Below are 22,861 nucleotides of genomic sequence, written 5' to 3' on the forward strand. Positions count from 1 at the left end.
AAATTAAACAAGAATAAAATTTCAAAACTTCGGGTCTGTTCACATTTACTTAATTTCAGTTTAGTTCAGCTCCTAATTTTCCTTTCTTATAAAATATTCATTTCAGCTCAGTTCATTTCAGTTCAACTCCAATCAGTTCAGCTCCAATCAGTTCAGTTCAGCTCCAATCAGTTCAGTTCAGCTCAGCTTAGTTCACCTGTTTGATTCACCTTAATTTTGCTGAACTGAAATTATTTTTACTGAACTGAACTTATTTTTACTGAACTTAACTTAATTTTACTGAACTGAAATTATTTTTACTGAACTTAAATTATTATTACTGAACTGAAATTATTTTTACTGATTTTCTATTATAATTTTTCTTTAAGAAAACTGAATTTTACTGAACTGAACTTATTTTTACTGAACTGAAATTAATTTTACTGAACTGAATTTATTTTTACTGAACTGAAATTATTTTTACTTAATATTATTTTTTTTAAGGTGAAGAGAACAGGGCCTAAATGTGAACAAGTCCTTAATGTCCAAAAAGAATAAATTTCAAAAATTCATGTCCAAACTTAATTAAATGGATGGATTAATTTAAAAATGCTGACTTAGCTTGTGAATAAATTTAACAATTCGACAAAACTGCGTAAAATGGGGAGACCTTAGTCTAGCTTACCATACTCTTAAACATGTATTTACCATAAAACATTAATTACCATATAAAATTACCCTGTTTTACCATATTAAATTTAGAAATTATTTAAAATCATGACCAACCCGCCTTAAATTATTATTCTATCTAAAAATATTTATTCCTTTCCTTTATTAACTCAATAAATAATAAATTAAAATAAAATCCGCCCCTTCTTTTTTGTCCTTATTTGCACCTTCCCTTTTCACACTTCACAGCTCTATAAATTACTCATCATCTTCTCCATCCTCCATCCTCCATCCTCCATCCCCTACTTTCTCTCTCTCTCTCTTCAACTTTCTCTCTCTAATTAACTCTCTCTTAATTACAATTAAACTCTTATTAGCAGAGATAATCAACAATACAACAATGGAGGACATTGATTCTTTCTGGAGTTTTCCTGAGGTGGGTTTTTCTTCAATTTCCCCTGTTTTTTTTTTTTTAACTAAATTTGACATTTTGCTGAAATTTTTAGCTTTTTTATTTTAATTGCCTGGTTCATTGTCTAATATTCTGAAATTTCAATGAATTGATTCATTTTTCTCATGTTGGATAATTTGTGTTGTCATGACATTGTATAAAATTCGGAAGTATTAAGCATTTATTACAGTAATTTAAATTAATTCAAAATTATTATAGGTTAGGAGTATCAATTACTTGTATTATTTTCAGTGGTTAGCTTAAATATTAAATGAATTAAATAAAAACTTAAAAAAAAAATTAAATAAAAGGGTTTTCTCTAGGTACTATTGATGATGATCAGTGATAGTGAAACATTGGCATTTTACAGTGAAATGAAGAGAAAAATAAAAATAAAATGTGTCCATGTTCTTTGGATTCTGATCAACAGTACAATTAATTTCTTTCTTTTTGTTTTTTATATGTACTTTGTATGTCCAATTCATAACGGAAAAAAATTTGAGTTTTTTACTAAAATGAACTTTAAATCTTTTTTCATGGGGTCCCTTTGATTTACCCATCTCCCTAACTTTACAAAAGGTTTTTGTTTTTTTTCATAAAAATCCCCCCTTTTTTTTTATAATTTGTTCATGTAATTTATTATTATTTATTTTACTAATTTGCCCCTTTTTTTTTCTTTGATTTTACAGAGTGTTGTTGAGTTAAAACAGAAGCTTGAATACAAGACATATGAGTTAGAAATGACAAAAAATGAGACAAATGAAGAGATAAGGAAGAGCAATGAGCAAATCAAGAAATTGCTTCAGCTTTTACAAACAGCTTACAAAGAAAGAGATGAAGCCAAATTTCAATTACAAAAAGTCCAACAAATCATGGCATTTAACAAACCAAACAACAATAACAATGCTATTGATCATTTTATTCCAACTACAAATTCCTCTGCCTTTTTGGCTCCTCCTTTCTCCCCTGATAGCCCTCTATTGTTAGCCAATTTCGCCGTGACGAAAGCAAACTCAACCATAACTGATTCAAGCAGTTTTTCCTTAGAAACTCACACTACCAACAATCACAACAATTTTAGCCATCCTCACTCTCTTGTTTCATCTCCAGCTGCTTCGTCTCCGGACTCGAGTAACAATGTTTTTAGTACTCCTCCTACTCTTTCTCCTAAACCTACTCCCAAAAAAATTGACCAAGAATCATTGATCATTGCAAATTTAGCCAAGGGGAAAGCGCTCCCACCAAAGGGGAAGCTCTTACAGGCCGTGCTCGAGTCAGGACCACTTCTTTCGACATTGATGGTAGCCGGTTCACTTCCCCAATGGCGGAACCCCCCAGGTGTATTGACTCATCATATACCTCCTGTTAACCTTAAAGGGTGTGGGGTAGTGATAAATCAATCTCCGGGAGGTTCTAAATTTTGCCCGTCTCAACCACCACAAGCATCTAATGTATCGCCGCAAATTATAATGCCTAATAATGTTACAAATAGTTATGTCGTCAAAGGGGTGGGTAATTCAGAGTTGTACAATAATTCTAGTGGGTCATTTGGTATTTGTACAAGTCCAATGTTGGATTTTGGGAGTGGATCATCTGGGTCTTGTTTGATTGGTAGTAGAATGATGATTAATCCTAACGTTGGATTTAATTGTCAGATTCCTAAGAGGCAGAGAATAATTTGAAAATAATTTTTGACTCTTTTTCTTTTTTCCAATATTTATTTTATTATTATAATTATTATGTATATTTTGGCTGAACTGCTTTTTTGTAAATAAATGATGAATTGTTGCTTAATGACTTAATTATTACTAGTGATTTTGGTCTATAGAAATCTTGTTTGATTATTTGTATTTACTATTTAGTGAAAAATCATCCTGATTATTTTGCAAATAATATAGGCTCTTGGTTCTTTTGTATAATTGGCATTGTCTTATATTATGCCTTAAGTTAACTTTGAACCTATGGACTATGGAGTAACATTTTTTAATGAACTTTGACCATATTTAATTCATAATAATGCAAGCTCATCAACATCCTTAATAATATTTGTCCTTTTAATTCCTGCGTTAATACGTGTAATTTCATATAAATAAGCAAAAGGCTTGATTACCATTTTTAAAACTGCTAAGTTTTTATATAGAAACATTGATACTATGACATTATTATGGTCTATTGATCCTTGACCTCCATATATATACATTTATATTGATTAATTATATCCTTATTTTTAAAGTACGTACGTAGTAAAGAACCTTAAGGCATGAGGCAATATCTTGTTTATTTAAGTTATGTTCATGCCAAGGCTTTAAAACTAATTTGGTATGATGATGAAAGCAATAACCTTTGATGGTGTCAAACAAACGCCTCGCCAACACTTGTAACATGTCTAAAACTCACACATTCATCACTTTTGAGATATGACCATTTAGTGTTTTGACACTAACAAAATTTAATTATCTTTGTGATGAGTCTCCTTCATGATCAAAAGAGAACGAACACACCTTTTTTTTTGTCAATATTTGACCATTAAATCCATTGTAGCATCACATCAACAAGTTATACATTAAATTGAACACAATTTACCCATTCAATTGCTAATATCTTTATAAATCAACGATAAATCAAATCCAAACCGAACTTTACATTTCTTGTCATTTAGAATAGAGTAACCAAAAAAAAAAAAAAAAAAACCCAATTTTATATGCACGCACATCACTCCGGTCATATTCCGATCAAACCCCATGGAATCAAACTCATTAAGCTAGAAGTTGTGCATGGATCGACCTTACTCTCACAAAAATTTGAACTCATGAATCATGCATTCATTCATGTTTCAATATAGTAGGTTCGACCGTTGGAATACATATATATTTTTTGTTCTTTTCTACTAATTTTGCTAGTTTGGAACTATAAGTGGGGTCATAATAGAAAAATATCTTTCCATAAACATAAGAAAAAAAAACACCCCACAATATTGCATGACCAATTGAAAGGGCCGGCTTTTAGTGGCAATATATTATGAGCAAAGACAGAAAAAGAGATATAACGACAATGTTTATTTGCTCCATTTTCTCCTTGCCGTCGTAGACCTACTTACACACCCAACTTCATTGACAATTTTATACTCCTACTCCTAATCTTCTACAATACTTCTGTATTTTCATTTGGATAATAAGAATCTTCTTAAAATAATTTCACTACTGTTTTATATACTTGCAACGTGTTCCTTTTAAATATCGAGTTGCAAAATGCAATATGATCTAACATTATTTTACCTTATCAGTTGTTATTTTTATCTACTGTGTATATGTTGATTACAACATGATGAGTTCTTTCTATCCTCTTCTTTACAAAATAGGAGAAGCATTTATTATAAGTTTATATATGGAGTACAATAGTACATGGCTACATGTAGTAATAGCAAAAAAATATGATAGTGAGAAAATGATATGTTAGCCTTAGTTAGGGCAATATGTTTGACCAGTTTTTGTCATAAAAGTAGAAAAAGACCCATATATTTAGTAGTTTCAAAGCTGTTTGACTGGTCAGGATGATAGTTGGAGTTTGGTCTGACTTGATCGATGTGGGAACAAAAGTGCTACTTCTTCTCCGAGTTCCATCTTTGGCCAGTATATGTCTTATACTTTGTATGTCTAAAGTAATCACTCTAATCAGTATTATAGGCTTAATTTACGACCGTTTTTGTTAAACCTCTTTTAACTTTACAATTACATTAGGCTCGTTTACAAGATTATATTAGAGCTCCCTCCCTTTGTCTTATTATTTTTTACCCCTTTTTGGTTTAGAACTTTTTTTTGTTGTAGTGTGCTTTTACTACTTTTTTGCGTCTCAATTTTGCTCATGCATGTGCCAATTACAAGTAATTTTTTTTTTGTAGAAGACTGAATTGTTTATCCTTAGTTTTATGCTTGAATTACACTAGTTGTACAATAGTAAGATACCTTTTATGGACGTTAAAATGGAGTACTATAAAAGGTATTTACAAACTCACTTTGTATCCCCAATCAGAACGTTTTGAGGGTAGAGGTTTTCCTTATCTTTTCCCCCACTTATAAAGTGTCTAGTTCAAATATTCGATTAGATTGACTTGTAAAAGATTTCGGTTCCACAAAACAATTTATTTTACCTACATTCTATAATCCTTCACTAATACTTGTAGGGCTTGTTCTGATATGATTATTTACAGTTCAGTTCAGTTTTAATAAGTTCAGTTCAGATCTAATAAGTCCAGTTCAGTTCAGATCTAATAAGTTTAGTTCAGTTCAGCTTTAATAAGTTCAGTTCAGCTCTAATAAGTTCAGTTCAGTTCAGTTCAGGTCAGCTCCTATCTCTTATAAAATATTCATTTCAATTCAACTCAGTTTAGCTCTAATAAGTTTAGTTCAGTTCTAATAAGTTCAGTTCAATTCAATTCATCACTAATAAGTTCAGTTCAGCTCAATTCAATTAAGTTCAGTCACTTAGAACATACCCAACTCTTCTACAACTCCTATAATCTCAGGAATACAACTCAAATTCTTATACAGGTAGAATGTTACTATCAGGCAGAAGCACGTGCCATCTACCAATGCTAATAGTCTAGGTCTAGCAAATACATAATACATTAGCATGTGCCATAATCTACGGTCCTTAAGCCACGTGTCATGTAAAGAAAATGAGAAAATAAAGAACACGTGGCTGACCCTTATTGTTCGATAAAATGTGAAGAGACCCTACATAAATTGGTGGGCCCCATTAGAAAGTGCAACAAAGTGGGACCCTTCAGGCTACAAGCTACAGGCAGGCTGCAAGACTTGGAGTTGGGATGGCTAACACGGCTATACCACCCCATGTGCAGCCGCACAACAGGAGACGGGTACCTTAATAGTCTTGGATTAGGCTTTATTCTTGGTCAAATTCGATTATTCACATCGTCACATGATTATTTTATTTTTCTCAATATTTGCTCCAGTAGAAATTTAGAATTAGGTTACTTAATTTCCTTTTCTTTTTTTTAAGAAGATGAGTGTGCTGTGTGCAATAAAAATTGTTAAAACGAGTGCATGGTAAAGATATGCTTCTTTTAAAATAATGTTAAACTCAAATTCATTTGTGAGTGTTTTATATTAGAGAAAGTATTCTTTCAAAAAAAAAAAATTATTATTAGAGAAAGTAAATAAATAATTTCTTTTTATAATGGTGGATTAAACTCTCCACCTCCTTGTTTGAGTTGCTCAAACTCATTTCATATTATCTTGAAATTTAACATAGTATCAGAGGGCTCCGGCTGCGAGTCTCTTCTAAAATAGGACCCTAAGAGGATTATTGATCAAACTTGGACACTCGCAATCCACGTTATAAGGTAAAGGAGTTACTCATACTATCACGGTATCACCAATTGATTTTCATATAGAACCTCTTTGGCCTTATTTGTGGACCAAACTTTCCTCCTCCTCGTTTGAATGGTCTAGGCCCATTTCATATTATCTTAAAATTTAACAAATAATTACTTCCTTTGTTCCCTTTTTTTTTTTTTTTTTTTTTTTTTTTGTCCCATTGCAATTAGATTATGGGTCAGATTTAAAAAGTTTGACTATAAATTTTAATTAATTGATAAGAAATAATATAGTCATGTGCGATCTATTTAGATTCATTTAATTGTATATTTTATAAATATCAAGTTTTTTTAAAAAAATATTACGCATATGAACATAAATAACAACTATGATTAATTTTCTTTGGCCAATCTCAAGTAATATTCTCTTATCATAATTATCTTCTAGTTTTAACTTTTATTCCGTAATTATTTTCTTGATAAATAATTACAGTAAAAGCTAAAAGTTATTACAAAAAGAAAACTCCATGAACAAGATTATACTTGTGGTTGTAACAAGAAAGTAATCATATCTTATTATTATAGCATTAAAAGCTAACAACATGAAGGCATTATTGGATCAACTCATAAAAGTTTTTGGTACGGCTTTAAGCATAAAATCAAAAGGTAAAAAACAAAGGTTGGTCGTTCTAATCTCTTAAACTTTATCGGTTATAATTTTACCCCAAAGTTTAAATGTTCATTGCAACTTTTAATTAAGTGATTATTTTACGATTTTTACCCCAACCGTATTTGTATTATATAATTGATCAAATATTATGATTGAACCGACAGGTAAAGTCGTTACCCGTTTAAGGGATCCAAGGGGACGAAAGTGGAGCCTGTCTTTACTTTTTTGGACCATTTTTGGTGCTTTAATTATTATTAATAATAAATTAATCTAATAAAGATTTACTTCGAGTAGAAAAAGTTGCACCTACGCTGCCTATATTTGTATGCCTACCTAGCTAGGGCCCTTACTTAACAGTTGAAGACCAACCGCTAACGCCTACTATGCTCAGTTGGTTACTACTCCCCTAATCTCTAATTAATTTTTGCTCCGTTAATTTACGGAGTAATTGGGTCAAACTTTCAATTTGGATAATATAATCATTTTAAATCTTGTTGGATTTGTTTCATCGTATATTTTATTAATATTAAATTTTTATAACTTTTATGCGTATGGAAATAGAGTTAAATAATACTCCATAATCTTTTAACACACAAGTCCTATAGTCTGTTCTAATTGCATGAACTAAGCTGAATTGAACTGAATTTATTGGAGTTGAAATGAACTGAACGAAATATTTTAATAAGATAAGAACTGAATTGAACTGAATTGATTGGAACTGAAATGAAACCGAACTGAAAATAAGGTGAAGAGAATATTATAGGCCCTTAGAGATCGTAAATAGCCAAATAAGGCAAAAAATGAGAGACATTTAGTAAGTATTTGCATGTATTTCGTACTATGTAATAAGGGCATGTTCTTTTACGTTGAAATTCAATTCAGTTCAGTTCAGCTCAGTTCAGTTCAGCTTAGTTCAGCTCCTAATTTCCTTCTCTTATAAAATATTCATTTCAGTTCAGTTCAATTCAGTTCAGTTCAGCTCAATTCAGTTCAATTCAGCTCAGCTGAGTTCAGTAAATGAGAACAGACCCTAAGAGATTAATTGAATTAATAAGCCACTTCAAAGTGAGCAATTTATTACAAACTCTAGGCATTTTTTTGCCAAATGAAATTAATCCTAATATGATCAAACATCGACCTTTAAGGATTCTTGTTAGTTGTTATGGTACTTTTTTTTTTTTTTTTTTTTTTTTCTGTCCAGACACTTAAAAGTAGGAGAAAAAAAAATATAATATACTATTTTTAAAAACAAAATTAAAAAATACATGCGTCATGCATGTATTATGTATATACAATGTATAGTAGTATGTAAGTATAACTTAAAAGATGACGTGTATGTAGAAAATTCCAAACATTTTTTTATTAATAGTGAAAGTTTAACGATAGTGAACAAACCCTATAATTTTAAATACTGATTCTAATAATTATATGACGAATTAGTAAAAGTATGATTTAATTTCATCTCTCTCTTTGACTCTAATTAATATGCACGCTAATCAATAATCATCACATATTAGTAGTATATTAGTAACGATCTTTTGAGAGACACTAATAATTTGGGCAAGTAATAACTAGACTTGTATGTAAAAGTCTACACATACAATTGTTGTATGTGGTTCCTATATACAACTCTAATTTGTCATGTTTTTATTGGCTAGAATAATGGCTCCAAGTTCCATTATGTTCAATTTATATTTGAATTCTAATTTTCTCCCCTTTCCTGATGATGTGTCAAATTTCTAATGGTGTTGTATGTAGGGACAACATACAATGGTTGTATGTGTATCAGCTCTCGAGTTGTATTGTCAAATTAATGAGATAGGTGGAAAATCAACCATCACAAAGAATTCCATTTGATGATCGATGTGGGACAAACGTATCACATCACATACTCGATAGATAATATAGAAAAATTTAAGAGCTTATTAATATAATGATTAGTGGTCAATTAAACACTTTCTTACTTTCTTTAGTCGGGGATTAAGCACTTACTTGCATTATAATTTTATAAACAAAGAACAAGGAAATAATGGATATGATGTATGGACAGTACACCCTTAGTTTAGGGCTTAGAGAAAGAGGAATATATACTACGTATGAGTATATAACACTCCTTACTCCATGTAATTATATATTTATACAACAAAGTCAATAACAAGGAGTATGTTGTATTATTACAACTTACAAACTACGAAGTATAAATCATCATTCCTTCAAAAAAAAAAAAAAAAAATCATCATATAAATTTGTAGATTATTCCATTACAAATGAAGTATATATAAGCACTAATTAAATTTTATTTTCAATTTTTTTTTTTAAATTTATTATTAATGATTTATTTGTATGCTTTGAAACATAAGCCAACCACTAAAAAAGTTACTTCAAAAGACAAACGTTACTTAATTGTAGTTTACAATTATAAGCCTTTGTGGAACGTACGATCAAGAGGTGGTGACGCAATAAGTCGATATGCTGATGAAATTATAATCAATCTAACGGATGAGATTGAATTTATGGTAATTGTTTGAAGCAAGTGAGTTAATTTATTAATAAGGTGCTTACTATCAAAATATTTAAATAAGTAAATTAAAGTAAGGCACTTGTCGGGTATTAAGAAAGAAAATAGTCTATTTTTGCGACGGAATTCTCCCCAGTCCACGTTCATTGTCTTTGTCACAATATAGTTTTAGGGAATTGGTTTTTGGTTTTATTCCAAACACATTATTTTAATTTTAAATTAATTGTGAATCACCAATTTTTTCGAACAGTTTAATAAAGAATCAAGTAATCAACCATAGTAGACAATAGCATACTACATACTTGTATAAAAATTAATTATTGACATTTATCATGTTTTATGCACTAGTATATAGTATGCTTAATTATACAAGAAAAGTTGAGTGACAAAACTTATTGACATTTATCTTATTAAAAATTCAATTTTCACAAAAAAAAAAAAAAACCACATTATGGCTATACATCCTTATATTAAGATAGGAGAACGAATAATATCCAAAATATGCGTGCCATGCAGTATGAACTTGCATCCAATATCTCATTACTCTGTAGTCCGTAACAAGAAGTTTGTACCGTAAAATATAATACAGAGTAATAAATTTCAAGTGACGCGCTCTCTTATTTAAAAAAAAGAACAATTTTTGTTTTGAGTTTATGTTACTTCATAAGATGTCATTCTTACTTCGTAATATGCAAATGTAGTTCTCCGTAATTTTTTTAAAAGAAAATTACATGCTCAATCCATTACAATAGCCCTCAAAGCTAATTTTTGGATAAAATACATACTCCTTAGTCCTTACCAATGAATGGATCAAAAATTTGGCTGCTTATCAATTATTTGTTATATTCTATAATGATGATGGCTAATTAATTACATGCAAATTTTAACTTTATGGAAAGGAATAAGGATATAGGTGAGAAAACGCGTAATAGTAATTAGTAAAGATAATTACAAGCTAACAAGCTAAGCTAGGATGGAAAACCTTTTAGTAATGAAGGAAAAGGTGGATCACATCTATCAATGAAGGAATATTAGTTATGTAAACTTGTAAAGTGAGAGCTTGGAATAATTAAGGCAATCTAACTGGATTCTGTAACTCGTATATAATTATTATTACATGTCCCCCCCTTTTTTGCCCTTTCTTCTCACCATCACTTTGATAGATAGGATCATAATTAACATCACCTACATTTCCATAAAAAGTTAGAGCGATTCAATAAGGTTAATATTCTGTGCAGTATGTATTACGTCTGTAATTTATGTATCTTTATGCCATTAACATTTTATTAGAGGATTAACCTTGGCCACATTTAAAATCAATTGAAAATAAAATCTACTTCGTACGTCCTTCTAGATTAATGAATAGGAGTATTTTATTTAATTTACAACATATGATATTTAGGGTCTGTTCTCATACGTTTATTTTCAGTTCAGTTCAGTTCAGCTCAGCTCAGTTCATTTCATTTCAGTTCAGCTTCTAATTTCCTTTTCTTATAAAATATTCATTTTAGTTCAGTTCAGTCAATGGGAAAAGGCCTTTAGACGGTGAGACTGTGTCAAAATTTTTACGCTTTTAATTTACTTGCACAAGGCGTACTACTTTGCTCAAATTGAAGAAAAAAAAAGAAGAAGGTATGTACTTCATATTTGCTAAATAAGGTTAGAATAATAGAATGATATACTCGGTGCCTATTTTTTACAAAAAGAGTATTTATGGTATCTAAACTGAACTTATTATTAGAGCTAAACTGAGAACTGAACTGAAATAAATATTTTGTAAAAGAAGGAAATTAGGAGCTGAATTGAACTTATTAGAGCTGAGCTAAACTGAATTGAAAATAATCGTATAAGAACAGGCCCATACTAATTAGCCCATTGTAATTGTCAAGAAAGAAAAAAAAGAAGGAAAAAAAAAAAAAAAAAACCCTTGTACAATTTTCAGGAAAGTCCTCTATTTTTTTTTTTAGAAAATATTACAAAAAAGAAAACCCTCAAAATGGCAGCAAATCTCTCAATTTCTTTAGTACGTACTACTCAAAATCCTCAAAGATCATGCAAGTAAAGAACAATTACATGCAAAAAATTTCAACTATTAAGAAAATTTTATAAAAAACGCGTGACAGAAATAATTAGCTGGAATGAAAAATCCTTTTTAGAAAGAAAGTGAAAATAAAAAGTTGATCACATCAAAACAAGGAAATTAGTCAAATATTTAAGTAATAGCAAGGAACTATTTATGCCTTTATGGTAAATTAACAGGATTCTACCATAGAAAATCTTAATTTTATGGAAATTTTAAAAGCTAGTTTCTATTGATAAAATTATTTGCCCCCAGTGGCGTCACCAGGATTTTCGAAGTGTGGGTTCGAAACTTCGGAAATTTGAAATCGTAATTAACAAAAGAAAAAAAATATAATAATTAAATATTCAGTACATAAATAAGTTCAAAATATGGATTACAAATAGATTACACATAGGTAAATGAAAAGAAAAAAAAAAAAAAAAAAGATTACAGAAGCATTCTTCGAGTCTTCATACTTTGAAAGTGTTCCAATACATCATCATCACTAACTCTTGAAAATAAATCTCTCTTAAGAAAAGTGACTAAATTATCATTCAATAATTGATCACCCATACTATTTCGCAACTTATTTTTTACGTATGTCATTGATTAAAACACTTGTTCCACGCTTGCAGTTGCAACCGGAAGGATCAATGCTAGTCTTATAAGCAAGTAAACTTTTGTAAGTAGTATGCTTATTTGTTTCAACAAGCATCATAGAAAGCTCATGAATACCCTACGATATCAAAAAGCTATTCAAAATTAATTTAGCATCACCAAATTAATAATAGAAGCAACCTACTATTACTTCTATTAGACCACCATTAGTACTAAACAACAAAATTCAGCACAAATGACAAATCCCAAGATTAATCCAACATCCATAATCCATCCAATCCAACAAACAAACAAAAGATAACACCAAATTCAAACAAATTCCAAATCAAAGTTCATAAAATAGCTTAAAAAGTTAAAAGCCAAAACAAATTACCTTGAGGGCTTGAGAAAAATCAGCAAGGTAAAACATCGAAACAAAGAGAAACAACATCACTGAAACTCTGAAAGTTGCATTTTCCACCATTTACAATATCAAAAAGCTATTCAAAATATCACAAAAAAAATCCCCAAATTGAGAAGTAAATTACATTAGCCAAAAATAAATCCCCAAATTCACTTACCTAGAGTCCTAGACGAGTAGACACGGGCACACGGATGTCGGGCTGTGACTGTGACTTGCTGACTTCCGCCAGTCCGCCACTGGGTTGAGTGGTTGTGGCCTGTGGGTCTGCTTCGCTTCGCAGCTTCGAGCCTTGGCTAGTACTCAGCCTGCATTTGCGCCGGTGGGTTGCAAGAAAAGGAGGACGAAAGAGAAGAGAGAGAGGAAGAACGGGAAGAGAAGGAGGAAGAGGTTAGGGTTTTTCAATTTGGGGGAATGAGGAAGACTGGAAGAGGAAAGGTTTCATTCTTCAGTGTTAGGAAAACAGAAAATGAAATTAAAAAAAAAAAGTGTGAGTTATGGATTTTGAACCCACAACTCTTGTGTGATGGGAGCTAAAAATAACCACTGGGCTACAGCTTTACTTTTTATCATATATTACACAAATATTCTATTTAAACCTATTTTAATTTTTTTTTAAAATTTTTTTTTAATTTTTTTCAAAAAATCAGTGGGTTCAATGAACCCACTTGAACCCATGCTAGTTCCGCCCCTGCCCCCCCCCCCCCTTTTTTTTTGCTCTATCCTCTTAAATTATATGGATAGGATCATCAAATTCTTAAACTCACCGTCCATTTATTGTCTTTATATTATAAAGTCTTCAACTATATAAGTATTATAAATTTCTTACAGTTCACCAATATCTAATTCTCTTACATTATAATTTCTCTCCTTTTTTATTTCTCTAAACTTCCTACTACTACATTCACAAAAAAGCTTAGAATAAGATCATGGATAACTTGGAGAATGTGGAAGATTTAACTTTTTTGTGGAATTTTGACGAGGTTTGTTTATCAAGCACTTTTTTTTTCTTCCTTACATTGATTCAATCGCTTGTTTCTTTAGTAGTTAGTTATCCATGGGTCGGGAACAAGCAGATCCCAACCCAAGGACATTAAACAACCTTATGGAAGGTTGGTAATGGAGCAATGTACCTAGAATTCTAGATTGCTAGGATGTTCTAGCATTGAAATTAATTTGATTCGCTTTCGTTTATGAATACTTGTACTTGATGCAGAGAATGTTCTAGCTAGGTGTAAATGTGTAATTATCTAGTGTTAGTACAATAAAACAGTGTATCATGTATGGCGGCCGGCTGACTATTTTCCAAACTTTATACCATCATTCAAAAAATAACAATCATTTTTATTTTGTTTGTTTTTTTGACTTGGAAGGGACTTGTAATTTGATAAGGTTTATCATACTGTTGATTTAATCTTTCTCCTAACTTTAGAATAACATGTACGTACATTTAATATGTTCGTTAAAAAAAAAAAATGTACTCTCTAGTCTTATTTTCCACACTGAGAAACAGAGGAAACAGAGGATTAATGTTACAATAATGTTATAACCTATGATACTGTATGTGCTGAATTTTCTTATGTACGATTGATTTGCAGACCGAGAGCGATCTAAGGATGCAGCTACTACGTGTGACGAAAGAACTAGAACAGGCAAGAAGAGAAAAAATTGAAAAGGAAAAACTTAACATGGAGAATGTCAAGAAACTGATTTATCTTTTGGAATTTGCCTACAAGGAAAGAGATGAATTAAAACACCAATTGCGTACACTTTCGATGGTCAAGGGTTATAATAAACCTTGCGCTTGTTCATTGCCAACGACAACAACAACAAACACGTACACAAGTTTACCAAATAAACAAGAACAAACTAATATAGGTTCTGTTGTTGGTCAAGTCCAGACTGATTCAAATGCATGCAACCTTACTTCTAACCCGTCTATTACCCTACCAACAAATCAAGGCTTTGTTATTGGTCAAGTCCAGACTAATTCAAATATATGCAACCTTACCTCTAACCCGCCAATCACTTTACCAACACATCAACAACAATTTGGTACAAATCACCTTAACCCTAACAACACAACAAATTTTCCTACCATGTCTTCTCAAAGTCCCTTGATGATGGTTAATAACAATGCCAACCTCTCGGCTAATAAGGTCAACTCGAGCATGACTACCTCATCATCGTCCATGGATTCATTCTTCGACGTAGGTTCTTCATCCGACGTAAGCTACTTGGGTAATCCTGATAACCTAATGAAATGTACTAACTCAAGTTATGATGCAAGTGTGTTGGACAATTTAGCACAAGGGAAGACTAAACCTGAGAAAGGGAAGCTTCTACAGTCAGTGATTGAGGCGGGTCCTACTCTTGACTCTCTTTTGGTGGCCGGACCACTGCCCGAGTGGTCGAACCCGCCGCAACTAGCGTATGATCCACAACTACTTCCTCCTGTGCCTGTTTCAATGAGCAAGCGACCACAACACCATGAGACTTTAGAGTACTAATTAATAATTTGAATTTTTTATTTGCTATTTTTTTTTAAAGTTTAAGTAGAGTAATTCGTAGTTAAATTGATTTAGTGAATATTCTAATTAGAATGACTATTAAATTGTTATTGTTATTATTCACAATCTTTATTTTTCAATTAATTGGAATAAACTTTTTTTAGCATTAATTTGTATACTCTTATATTTGCTCCCCGGCTCATATAATAATTATCGAGTATTTTTTTTTTTTGACCGGTAAACTACGGGGAGGGGCCCCATTCTATCTCAGGAGTGGGGCTGTGAGGAGTCGAACGCCCATCACATGGGGGGGATGGAGGGACCAACCATCCCTCCATCCCTCACTCCTCAATTGATATCATGACTTTGAAATATAATGGCTACCCAACTATTGTAGTTGGGTAATAATTATCAAGTATTAGATAGAAGATAATTATTTTGATTAATTTATGGATAGTAGTGTTTTACTTTAAGGTTAGTACGATTGTTCATGTATTTGATACACAGCATAACAAATTAAGAGCAAAATTGCCTCATTATTTCCTGAGTTCCTTGTTCAATACTACTCCGTAGCTGTTTGTGGAGCGAGTAGAGGAGTCGCAATTGAGGTTTCAGATCTCCAATGAAGAATATTTATGTTGCAATGTTGCCTCTTTACTTCCTTCTCCATAACACATCTATGTTGTTACCAATTCAACTTACAATGTTAAAGATAGATTGTGATCAAATTTGTGCCCTTAGTAGATGGGCCTCAGATGTATTTATGGCTTGAAATCGAAAATGGGCCTAAAACAATGATAATGGGCCAAAAAACAATGATAATGGGCTATAAAACAATGAGACAAAATTATCATTATCATTCAGAATCCGGAATATGATCTTTGTACAAGCTATTTTCATGTACTGTACTTGCTTGTGTAATTTTAGTTGTATTTAATTTGCAAAAGAATAATACAAGTAAACCTTTTCTCCTATAATGAAAAGATTAAACTGTTTTGATAAAAAAAAAAAAAAAATATGGTATGTTTAGAAGGAATATGTACTAAAAATTTCAACCTTTTTCTTCTTCACTCTCTTGTGTATCCGACGAATCAATGAAACCCGCCGATGATTCTTGTACATTAGATCCATACATATGCCCCATCTTAACACGTTTGGTTTCCAAGTACCTTCTATTTTCACTAGTTATAGGTGTTAAGACAGGAACTCTTCCTACCACAGCCAAGCCATAACCCTTCAAGCCAGTGAATTTTGCCGGATTGTTGGTCATCAGCCTCATGGTTCGAACCCCAATATCCCTCAGAATCTGACAGTGAAATTTGCAAACCTAAGATTCAAAGTTGAATATATATAAACATATTTGCTACTTGTTACAGAAAAAATTGCAATTAGCATGGAAAACTACCTGTGCACCAATACCATATTCACGCGCATCAGCAGCCAGTCCTAGTTCAAGGTTGGCTTCAACTGTGTCATGGCCTTGGTCTTGCAAGTTATAAGCTTGAAGTTTATGTCCTAAGCCAATTCCTCGCCCTTCATGGCCTCGTAGATAAAGAAAAACTCCTCTTTCCGCTTTCTCAATCAGTTCCATTGCTAGAGCTAGTTGGTTCCCACAATCACATCGAGCAGAACCAAATACATCACCTGTTAAGCACTCGGAATGAACTCTTACTAGGATGTCTTGACCATTTCCTATGTCTCCCTATACATAAATTAAAGATTAGATTTTAGTGCCTTAAAGTAGGATTTAGAATTGATTTTTGAAGAACAATAAGCATCGAGTTAACACCTTTACAAAAGCTACATGCTCAATTCCATCTAACTTGGAGTGATAGCAGTAAGCATCAAATTGTCCCCAATCTGTTGGAACCCTTGAAACCACAGTTCTTTCTACTAATCTTTCCCTTTTTCTTCTATATCTGGTATCAATCACAAACACATGAATCTAGAATGTACTCACCTACAGAAAAATACTCGATAATATGTAAGAATTAGCTATGACAAGAGCTGATCATGGCCTCATGGGCTGGCTAGGCCACACCCCAATATTGGCGGCTTTTATGGCCTGACTCGTTGACAGTTCAGGTCGTATCAACCTTGATCAGCTATTAATATATATACGATTTTGTAGATTTTACCTAATCAAATCAGTGATGGAGACTATAGGAATGTTGTGCTCCAAAGATAGTTTTCTCAAGGTGGTTAAAGAGGCTAGTGAACCATCATCTTGATCAATTATGGCCGAAAGAACTGAAACTGGTCTTAATTCAGCCAACATAACTAAATCAACAGAGGCTTCGGTATGTCCTGCTCTCCTTAGAACCCCACCATTTCTATACTTGAGGGGGAAAACATGACCTGGCCTTCTGAAATCTCCGGGTTTAGAGTCCGGAGATGCAAGAGCAGCAACTGTTTTTGCCCTGTCTGAAGCTGATACACCAGTTGTTGTGCCCACTTTAGCATCCTTAAATTTCACAGCAAATTAAATTATGTACTCATACAATATAATGCATTCCGTATTTTGGTTCTATATGTCTTGTAATCTAGAGTTAAAGCAAAAGCAGAACTTCCCGGCTATCTGAGACACATACCACAGTGACAGTGAAAGTAGGAGCAGCAGAATCTGCATTTTCGCTATCTGGTGACATTAGAGGAAGCTTTAGTCTTACAAGATCATCCCCCCTCATTCCTACCGATACGATTCCTGTTCCATGTTTGACCAAGAAGGCCATGGCTTGGGGACTGACTAATGATGCTGCCATTACTAGATTTCCTTCGTCTTCATTTTCATCATCTACGACAATCACAAACTGGTAGTTTGACAGGTTACTAACCATCATGGATATTAGAAAATGCACAAATTTATCCTTAATGAAAATTTCACTTGCCATTGGAATAATCAAATTTGTAACGTAAATTGGCTATGTTATACTAGAAGTTACCAATAAAGAATATTTATACAAGTACAATTACATAAATCCTATGTTTTCTTAGCCATCTAGGATTCTAGGATATCATACTTGGACACTTCAGAAGTTCAGATACTACATCTAAAGGTTCAAACATACACTAATTGATGTAAATATTCAAATCGACCCATAAGTCACCCCTAGAATATGAGACCGTCTTGTACAAGATTTTGCTATTACAACAAACATATATGATGGGTAAAAGTAAAGAATTAAAACAGAATGATGAATTGGTGGGGTAAAAAAATTTAACCTTTCCTTGTTTAAGAGTGATGAGAGCCTGATCAATAGAGGAAAAACCTTTGGTGGGGCAATCAGGATCACCTTCAGCATCACTAACAAAAAAATCAATGGATTCTGAGTTAATTTTAGCATCTAATGCGCCAAAAGAAGCTGAATTATTATTCAGAGACCCATTTTGGTTTTCCAAATTATATGAACTCAGATCATCAAAGCTAGAAGCACAGCAACTCAAATTCCACCATCTTTTATTGTGCTTAAAGAACAAGGATCTGGGTATTCTGAAATTCAGTGGAAAATTAAAGTGTGAAAATTATAAAAATTATTAGCTAGCCTTAAAAATAAATAAAAAGGGACTAAAAATTATGAAGCTTGAACTTAGATTAATCTATGATAATACCTTGATCGAGTGGAAATATGAGGAAATATAGGATGAGTACAGGGGATGGAGCCCATTAAGTTGAGTTGAATGAGTTTAGAGCCAATAAGAATGTGTTGCTAAACTAGAGCTTTGGCAAGTTCATGGTTTTACATATTTTGTTTTCAATTATAACCTCTAGTTTTGGATTGCGTTTTGTGTGTTTGGGAGTGGACGATATAGTCAATAGCTATCGAGTTTTGTCTCCTTCATTTACTAAGGTAATGTCATGTGTTTGTTTTGCCAAATTATGCTACTGTAAAAATAAACCACTTACGAAGTAGTATCATATTGATCCGCCCATATTTAGGTACTATTTGAACTTATTTCTTCCTTGATGAATTTACAAGAAGAAGGTATTGTATTTCGCGGTTTAATAATCTAGTACGGAACTTATTGTATTTGAACTTATTGTAGTTGATATTAATGCGTAGTAGACATTGATGCCTTGATGGTATGTTCTCCCCCATGTTATAAAGAGTAAAAGAGTGTAATCTTGTAATGGTATGATTTATTGTCAAATTCTGGTATGCCTTCAATGGTACTGAGATCAAGGTCGTTTAGCTGTAAATTGAATTTAAGTAATCCTTATTAACCTTTCTCTTAGAAAAAGATGTAAATTGAATAAATTGGTATACTTCATATTAGAGTAAAAAACAAACACAAAAATTGACTAAAAAAACCATCTATAAATTCTCATTGAACATTCAAAACAGAATCCATAATTAAATAAAATCTCAAGCATCCTATACGCGAAAATCGCTTATTCAAATAGTCCAACCATAGTATCAATTGCTGGTACGTACTCAGCATTCATTTTCTTAATTTGGAGGGGGGAAGAAAATTTCATCAGAAGTCCTTGTTGAGCGGAATTGCTGCTCGATCTCAGTAGGCACCTTGAAGGCGGCTTCCAGCACTTGTGGCGATAATGCCTTCCAGACTGAAGTCTTCCCTGCTAAGTGTGTAAAAACAGGACTGCAAACACACAAAAAAATAGTTGTTAGAAAATCTATCTTGAGTCTCAATAACAAAAGGCAACTCAACTGATACAAAAGAAAGGATTCTGTTTCTTACTTTGGAGTAGAGATGATAGAAAACCACTCCAAGCCATCATCATCCGCAATCTTTGAAACAACAAAAAACCGGGGCACAATGAACAGATTGCCTGCTGTGATCCTGGTCTCCAACACCCTCTTACCATCAACCCCGACTACTTGAACTCGACCACTACCTCTAACGATGTAAGTCACCTGGTAGGCAGAGTCACAAGAGAACCCTGGAGAGCACATAGCTTTTCCATAGAGCCTAACAAGGTCAGCCCCAAGGCCTACCTCACCTACCAAAGGCAAGTTCTTGGTGTTCAAGACGACCACCTTTCCACCACCCTTGATGTCAACATCCAAGGGAGCTTCCTCGCAGTTCAATGCCATTCCATCACGGTGTTCCTTCTTGGGTTCAGGCATTTTGTGGGACTCGCTAAGCTTGACAATGCCTTTAGAGGATTGGTTACTGACAAGGGTCTTGACAACATCTTCAGGCAAGTCCCATGCCCTGCTAACAAATTCGGGTGTGAATCCAGTAAAGATTCCATTAGTACCGGTCAGGAAGAAATCAGTGAATTCACCGCGTTTGTGAGCCTTAGAGGTTTCACCCAAGAAGAGGACAGTTAGTTCAGTGTCCTCTTTGTTGTACCACCAGGTGACCACACCAAAAGGAAGCGCGATTGCATCTCCCTTCTTGATTGCAATCACCTTCTCCTCCTGCTCAGGGAGGACAATTCCAGCTACTCCTTCACCTAAAACACAATCACAACACAATATACGAAAGATTTATCAACCACAATTATTTGTTAACATGTTCAGGTCATTCATAAAACAATACATTAAACAAAAGAAAATGTGATAGCTAATCCTTAAAAAGTCAACTGTCCATTGACTAAGGGAGAGTGCAGAGCATAAATCTGTGTTTACGTTAATTATTAAACAAATACAAGTATAAATTATTACACCTTCCCTTAATAATAGGCCACGATTAAAACATCCCTCCGTTTTTTTAGAGTTTATTCTAACGATGAAATCATCCGATTTTTATAGTATTTCATATGATTGCAAGAAAGTATAAAGTACCCATCAATCAAAATCATGGTCAACGAACATCGAACTATTCTAACGATTAAGATCACACGATATTTCTTTGGAAAAACATCCTTTTCAAGGGTTTCTTAACATTAACTATTCAAATATTGAATGATCGATCAACCAAAATCATTATTTTAATTGAAATCAATCAAGATTCAAGAATAATCATCATTTTAACCCGACAAAACCCTAAACAATTTACCGATTATTGAAATCCACAAAGTTTATCAACTTCAAATAAGATTTATTATAGTAATATAAATTCGTTGTTTGATACAAAAATCATAAATATTAAACAAAAACAAAAAAAGCATTGACTTTCGATACAAATTAACTCTAACAATGGCTATAATAAAATAATGCACAAAATCGAATTTCCAACTTAAATTAATCAACATGCATGACACCCACTAACCCAAATCCAAATTACATCATAATAAATCATCAAAATCAAATTTTTTAAAAAAAGAAATCAAAAATCAAAGAAGTAAATTAATAAAGATTGAAAAAGATTATACCTTGAAGAACATAAGCAACTTTAGATGAATCAGAATAACGAGGAAGGGCAAATCCGTATTTTTCAAGGGAAAGCTTAGCAGCTCCAATGTTGCCTTCTTTAAGCATGGGAAGTTCAGAAGGATTCCATGAATGGTAGGAACCTCCTTCACCACCATAGATCTTCTTTGACAATTTTGGGGACAAATCAAGCTCCATTTTTTCTCTGTTTTTTTGATCGAAAAATCAAAACTTTTTTTTTGAGGGTTTTTCTTTTTTTTTTGAGGAACGTTTTTGTTTTAGAATTGAGTGACAGAATAGGTGGGTTTTAAAGGGTATTTATAGCAAAAAAATAGGAGTATTAATTATAGGGTGATTAGGAGAGATAAATATGGGAATAAGAAATTTTGATAAAACAGAATAATGGATTATGTTTACGATTTACACTTTTTAGATAAAATCAAATTGGAGTAATTTGATTCTTATTATGAGTCAATATTTGCTTTAATTTATCGGTTTCTACTTTTAATAATCAGCTGTTACAAATTTAGACTTATAAACAATTTGTAAAAGGTATCCCTCAATTTCATAATGTTAACGCCTGTTCTTTTCACCTTAAAAAAATAATATTAACTAAAAATAATTTTAGTTCAGTAAAAATAAGTACAGTTCAGTAAAAATAAGTTCAATTCAGTAAAATTCAGTTTTCTTAAAGAAGAATTATAATAAAAAATCAGTAAAAAATAATTTCAGTTCAGTAAAAATAATTTAAGTTTAGTAAAAATAATTTTAGTTCAGTAAAATTAAGTTCAGTTCAGTAAAAATAAGTTCAGTTCAGTAAAAATAATTTTTGTTCAGCAAAATTAAGGTGAATCAAACAGGGCCTTAGTCTCATATACTATTTTGAGCGTTTTAAAAAAACTATCCATATATATTGAATATATTTCATTTATAACTTGATTTTTTTTTAATTAATTGATTGTGGATTGATGACATGACTCTAAGTAAGGAAATTTTTACCTTAAATTATACAATTATGACTTGTGCTTTCCTAATGAAAAATCAAAAAAGTTAAATACGGTAAACTAATTATGAAATTTGTTGTATTTTAATGTTATAGATTCCAAATATATTTGTTTTCTTATTTTATGTAATTGATTCCATATGCAACTAACATTATGAAATGGAGGGAATAAATTATTACTTCGTATTAATTTAAAATTATGTAGTTACCATTGAAAAAAGAATCATTGAGAACAAGGAAATTGCTCGTACAAATTATTTAGAACGAGGAAAAGTAATACTCGAATAATAGGTCTTAACTTTTATATTATTAAAATATAAATTTATCTTATATGTGATTCTACAATCTTTGATTTGTCCACATTT

At 32.1% G+C, this 22,861-nt stretch overlaps 3 protein-coding genes across 5 annotated transcripts; 1 reads left to right on the plus strand and 2 right to left on the minus strand.

Annotated features, from left to right (window-relative positions):
- Window positions 1–492: 492 nt before the first annotated feature.
- Window positions 493–2,901, plus strand: LOC110684121. The gene is made up of 2 exons (XM_021860532.1): window positions 493–1,084; window positions 1,789–2,901. The coding sequence occupies exons 1-2, from the start codon at window positions 1,049–1,051 to the stop codon at window positions 2,779–2,781; spliced, it is 1,029 nt and encodes a 342-aa protein (XP_021716224.1). The 5' UTR covers window positions 493–1,048; the 3' UTR covers window positions 2,782–2,901.
- Window positions 2,902–16,049: 13,148 nt separating this feature from the next.
- Window positions 16,050–19,085, minus strand: LOC110684122 (monofunctional riboflavin biosynthesis protein RIBA 3, chloroplastic-like). Of its 3 annotated transcripts, none has more exons than XM_021860535.1 (7): window positions 18,822–19,085; window positions 18,435–18,516; window positions 17,804–18,022; window positions 17,351–17,676; window positions 17,002–17,131; window positions 16,618–16,914; window positions 16,050–16,539 (listed from the first exon to the last, which is right to left on the minus strand). In XM_021860535.1, exons 1-7 carry the CDS (start codon window positions 18,875–18,877, stop codon window positions 16,264–16,266), a joined length of 1,386 nt encoding a protein of 461 aa, XP_021716227.1. In that variant the 5' UTR covers window positions 18,878–19,085; the 3' UTR covers window positions 16,050–16,263. The 3 variants fall into 3 exon arrangements, with proteins under 3 accessions (XP_021716227.1, XP_021716225.1, XP_021716226.1); XM_021860533.1 differs by having other exon boundaries at window positions 18,435–18,702; XM_021860534.1 differs by having other exon boundaries at window positions 16,050–16,518; window positions 18,435–18,702; window positions 18,822–19,056.
- A 423-nt stretch (window positions 19,086–19,508) lies between these two features.
- LOC110684126 (11S globulin seed storage protein 2-like) lies at window positions 19,509–21,970 on the minus strand. Its single transcript, XM_021860536.1, has 3 exons — window positions 21,496–21,970; window positions 19,914–20,634; window positions 19,509–19,814 (listed from the first exon to the last, which is right to left on the minus strand). Exons 1-3 carry the CDS (start codon window positions 21,689–21,691, stop codon window positions 19,661–19,663), a joined length of 1,071 nt encoding a protein of 356 aa, XP_021716228.1. The 5' UTR covers window positions 21,692–21,970; the 3' UTR covers window positions 19,509–19,660.
- Between the last annotated feature and the right edge of the window lie 891 nt (window positions 21,971–22,861).

This window comes from Chenopodium quinoa, unplaced genomic scaffold (assembly GCF_001683475.1).
Source record: "Chenopodium quinoa cultivar QQ74 unplaced genomic scaffold, ASM168347v1, whole genome shotgun sequence".
NCBI classification, from domain to species: domain Eukaryota; kingdom Viridiplantae; phylum Streptophyta; class Magnoliopsida; order Caryophyllales; family Amaranthaceae; genus Chenopodium; species Chenopodium quinoa.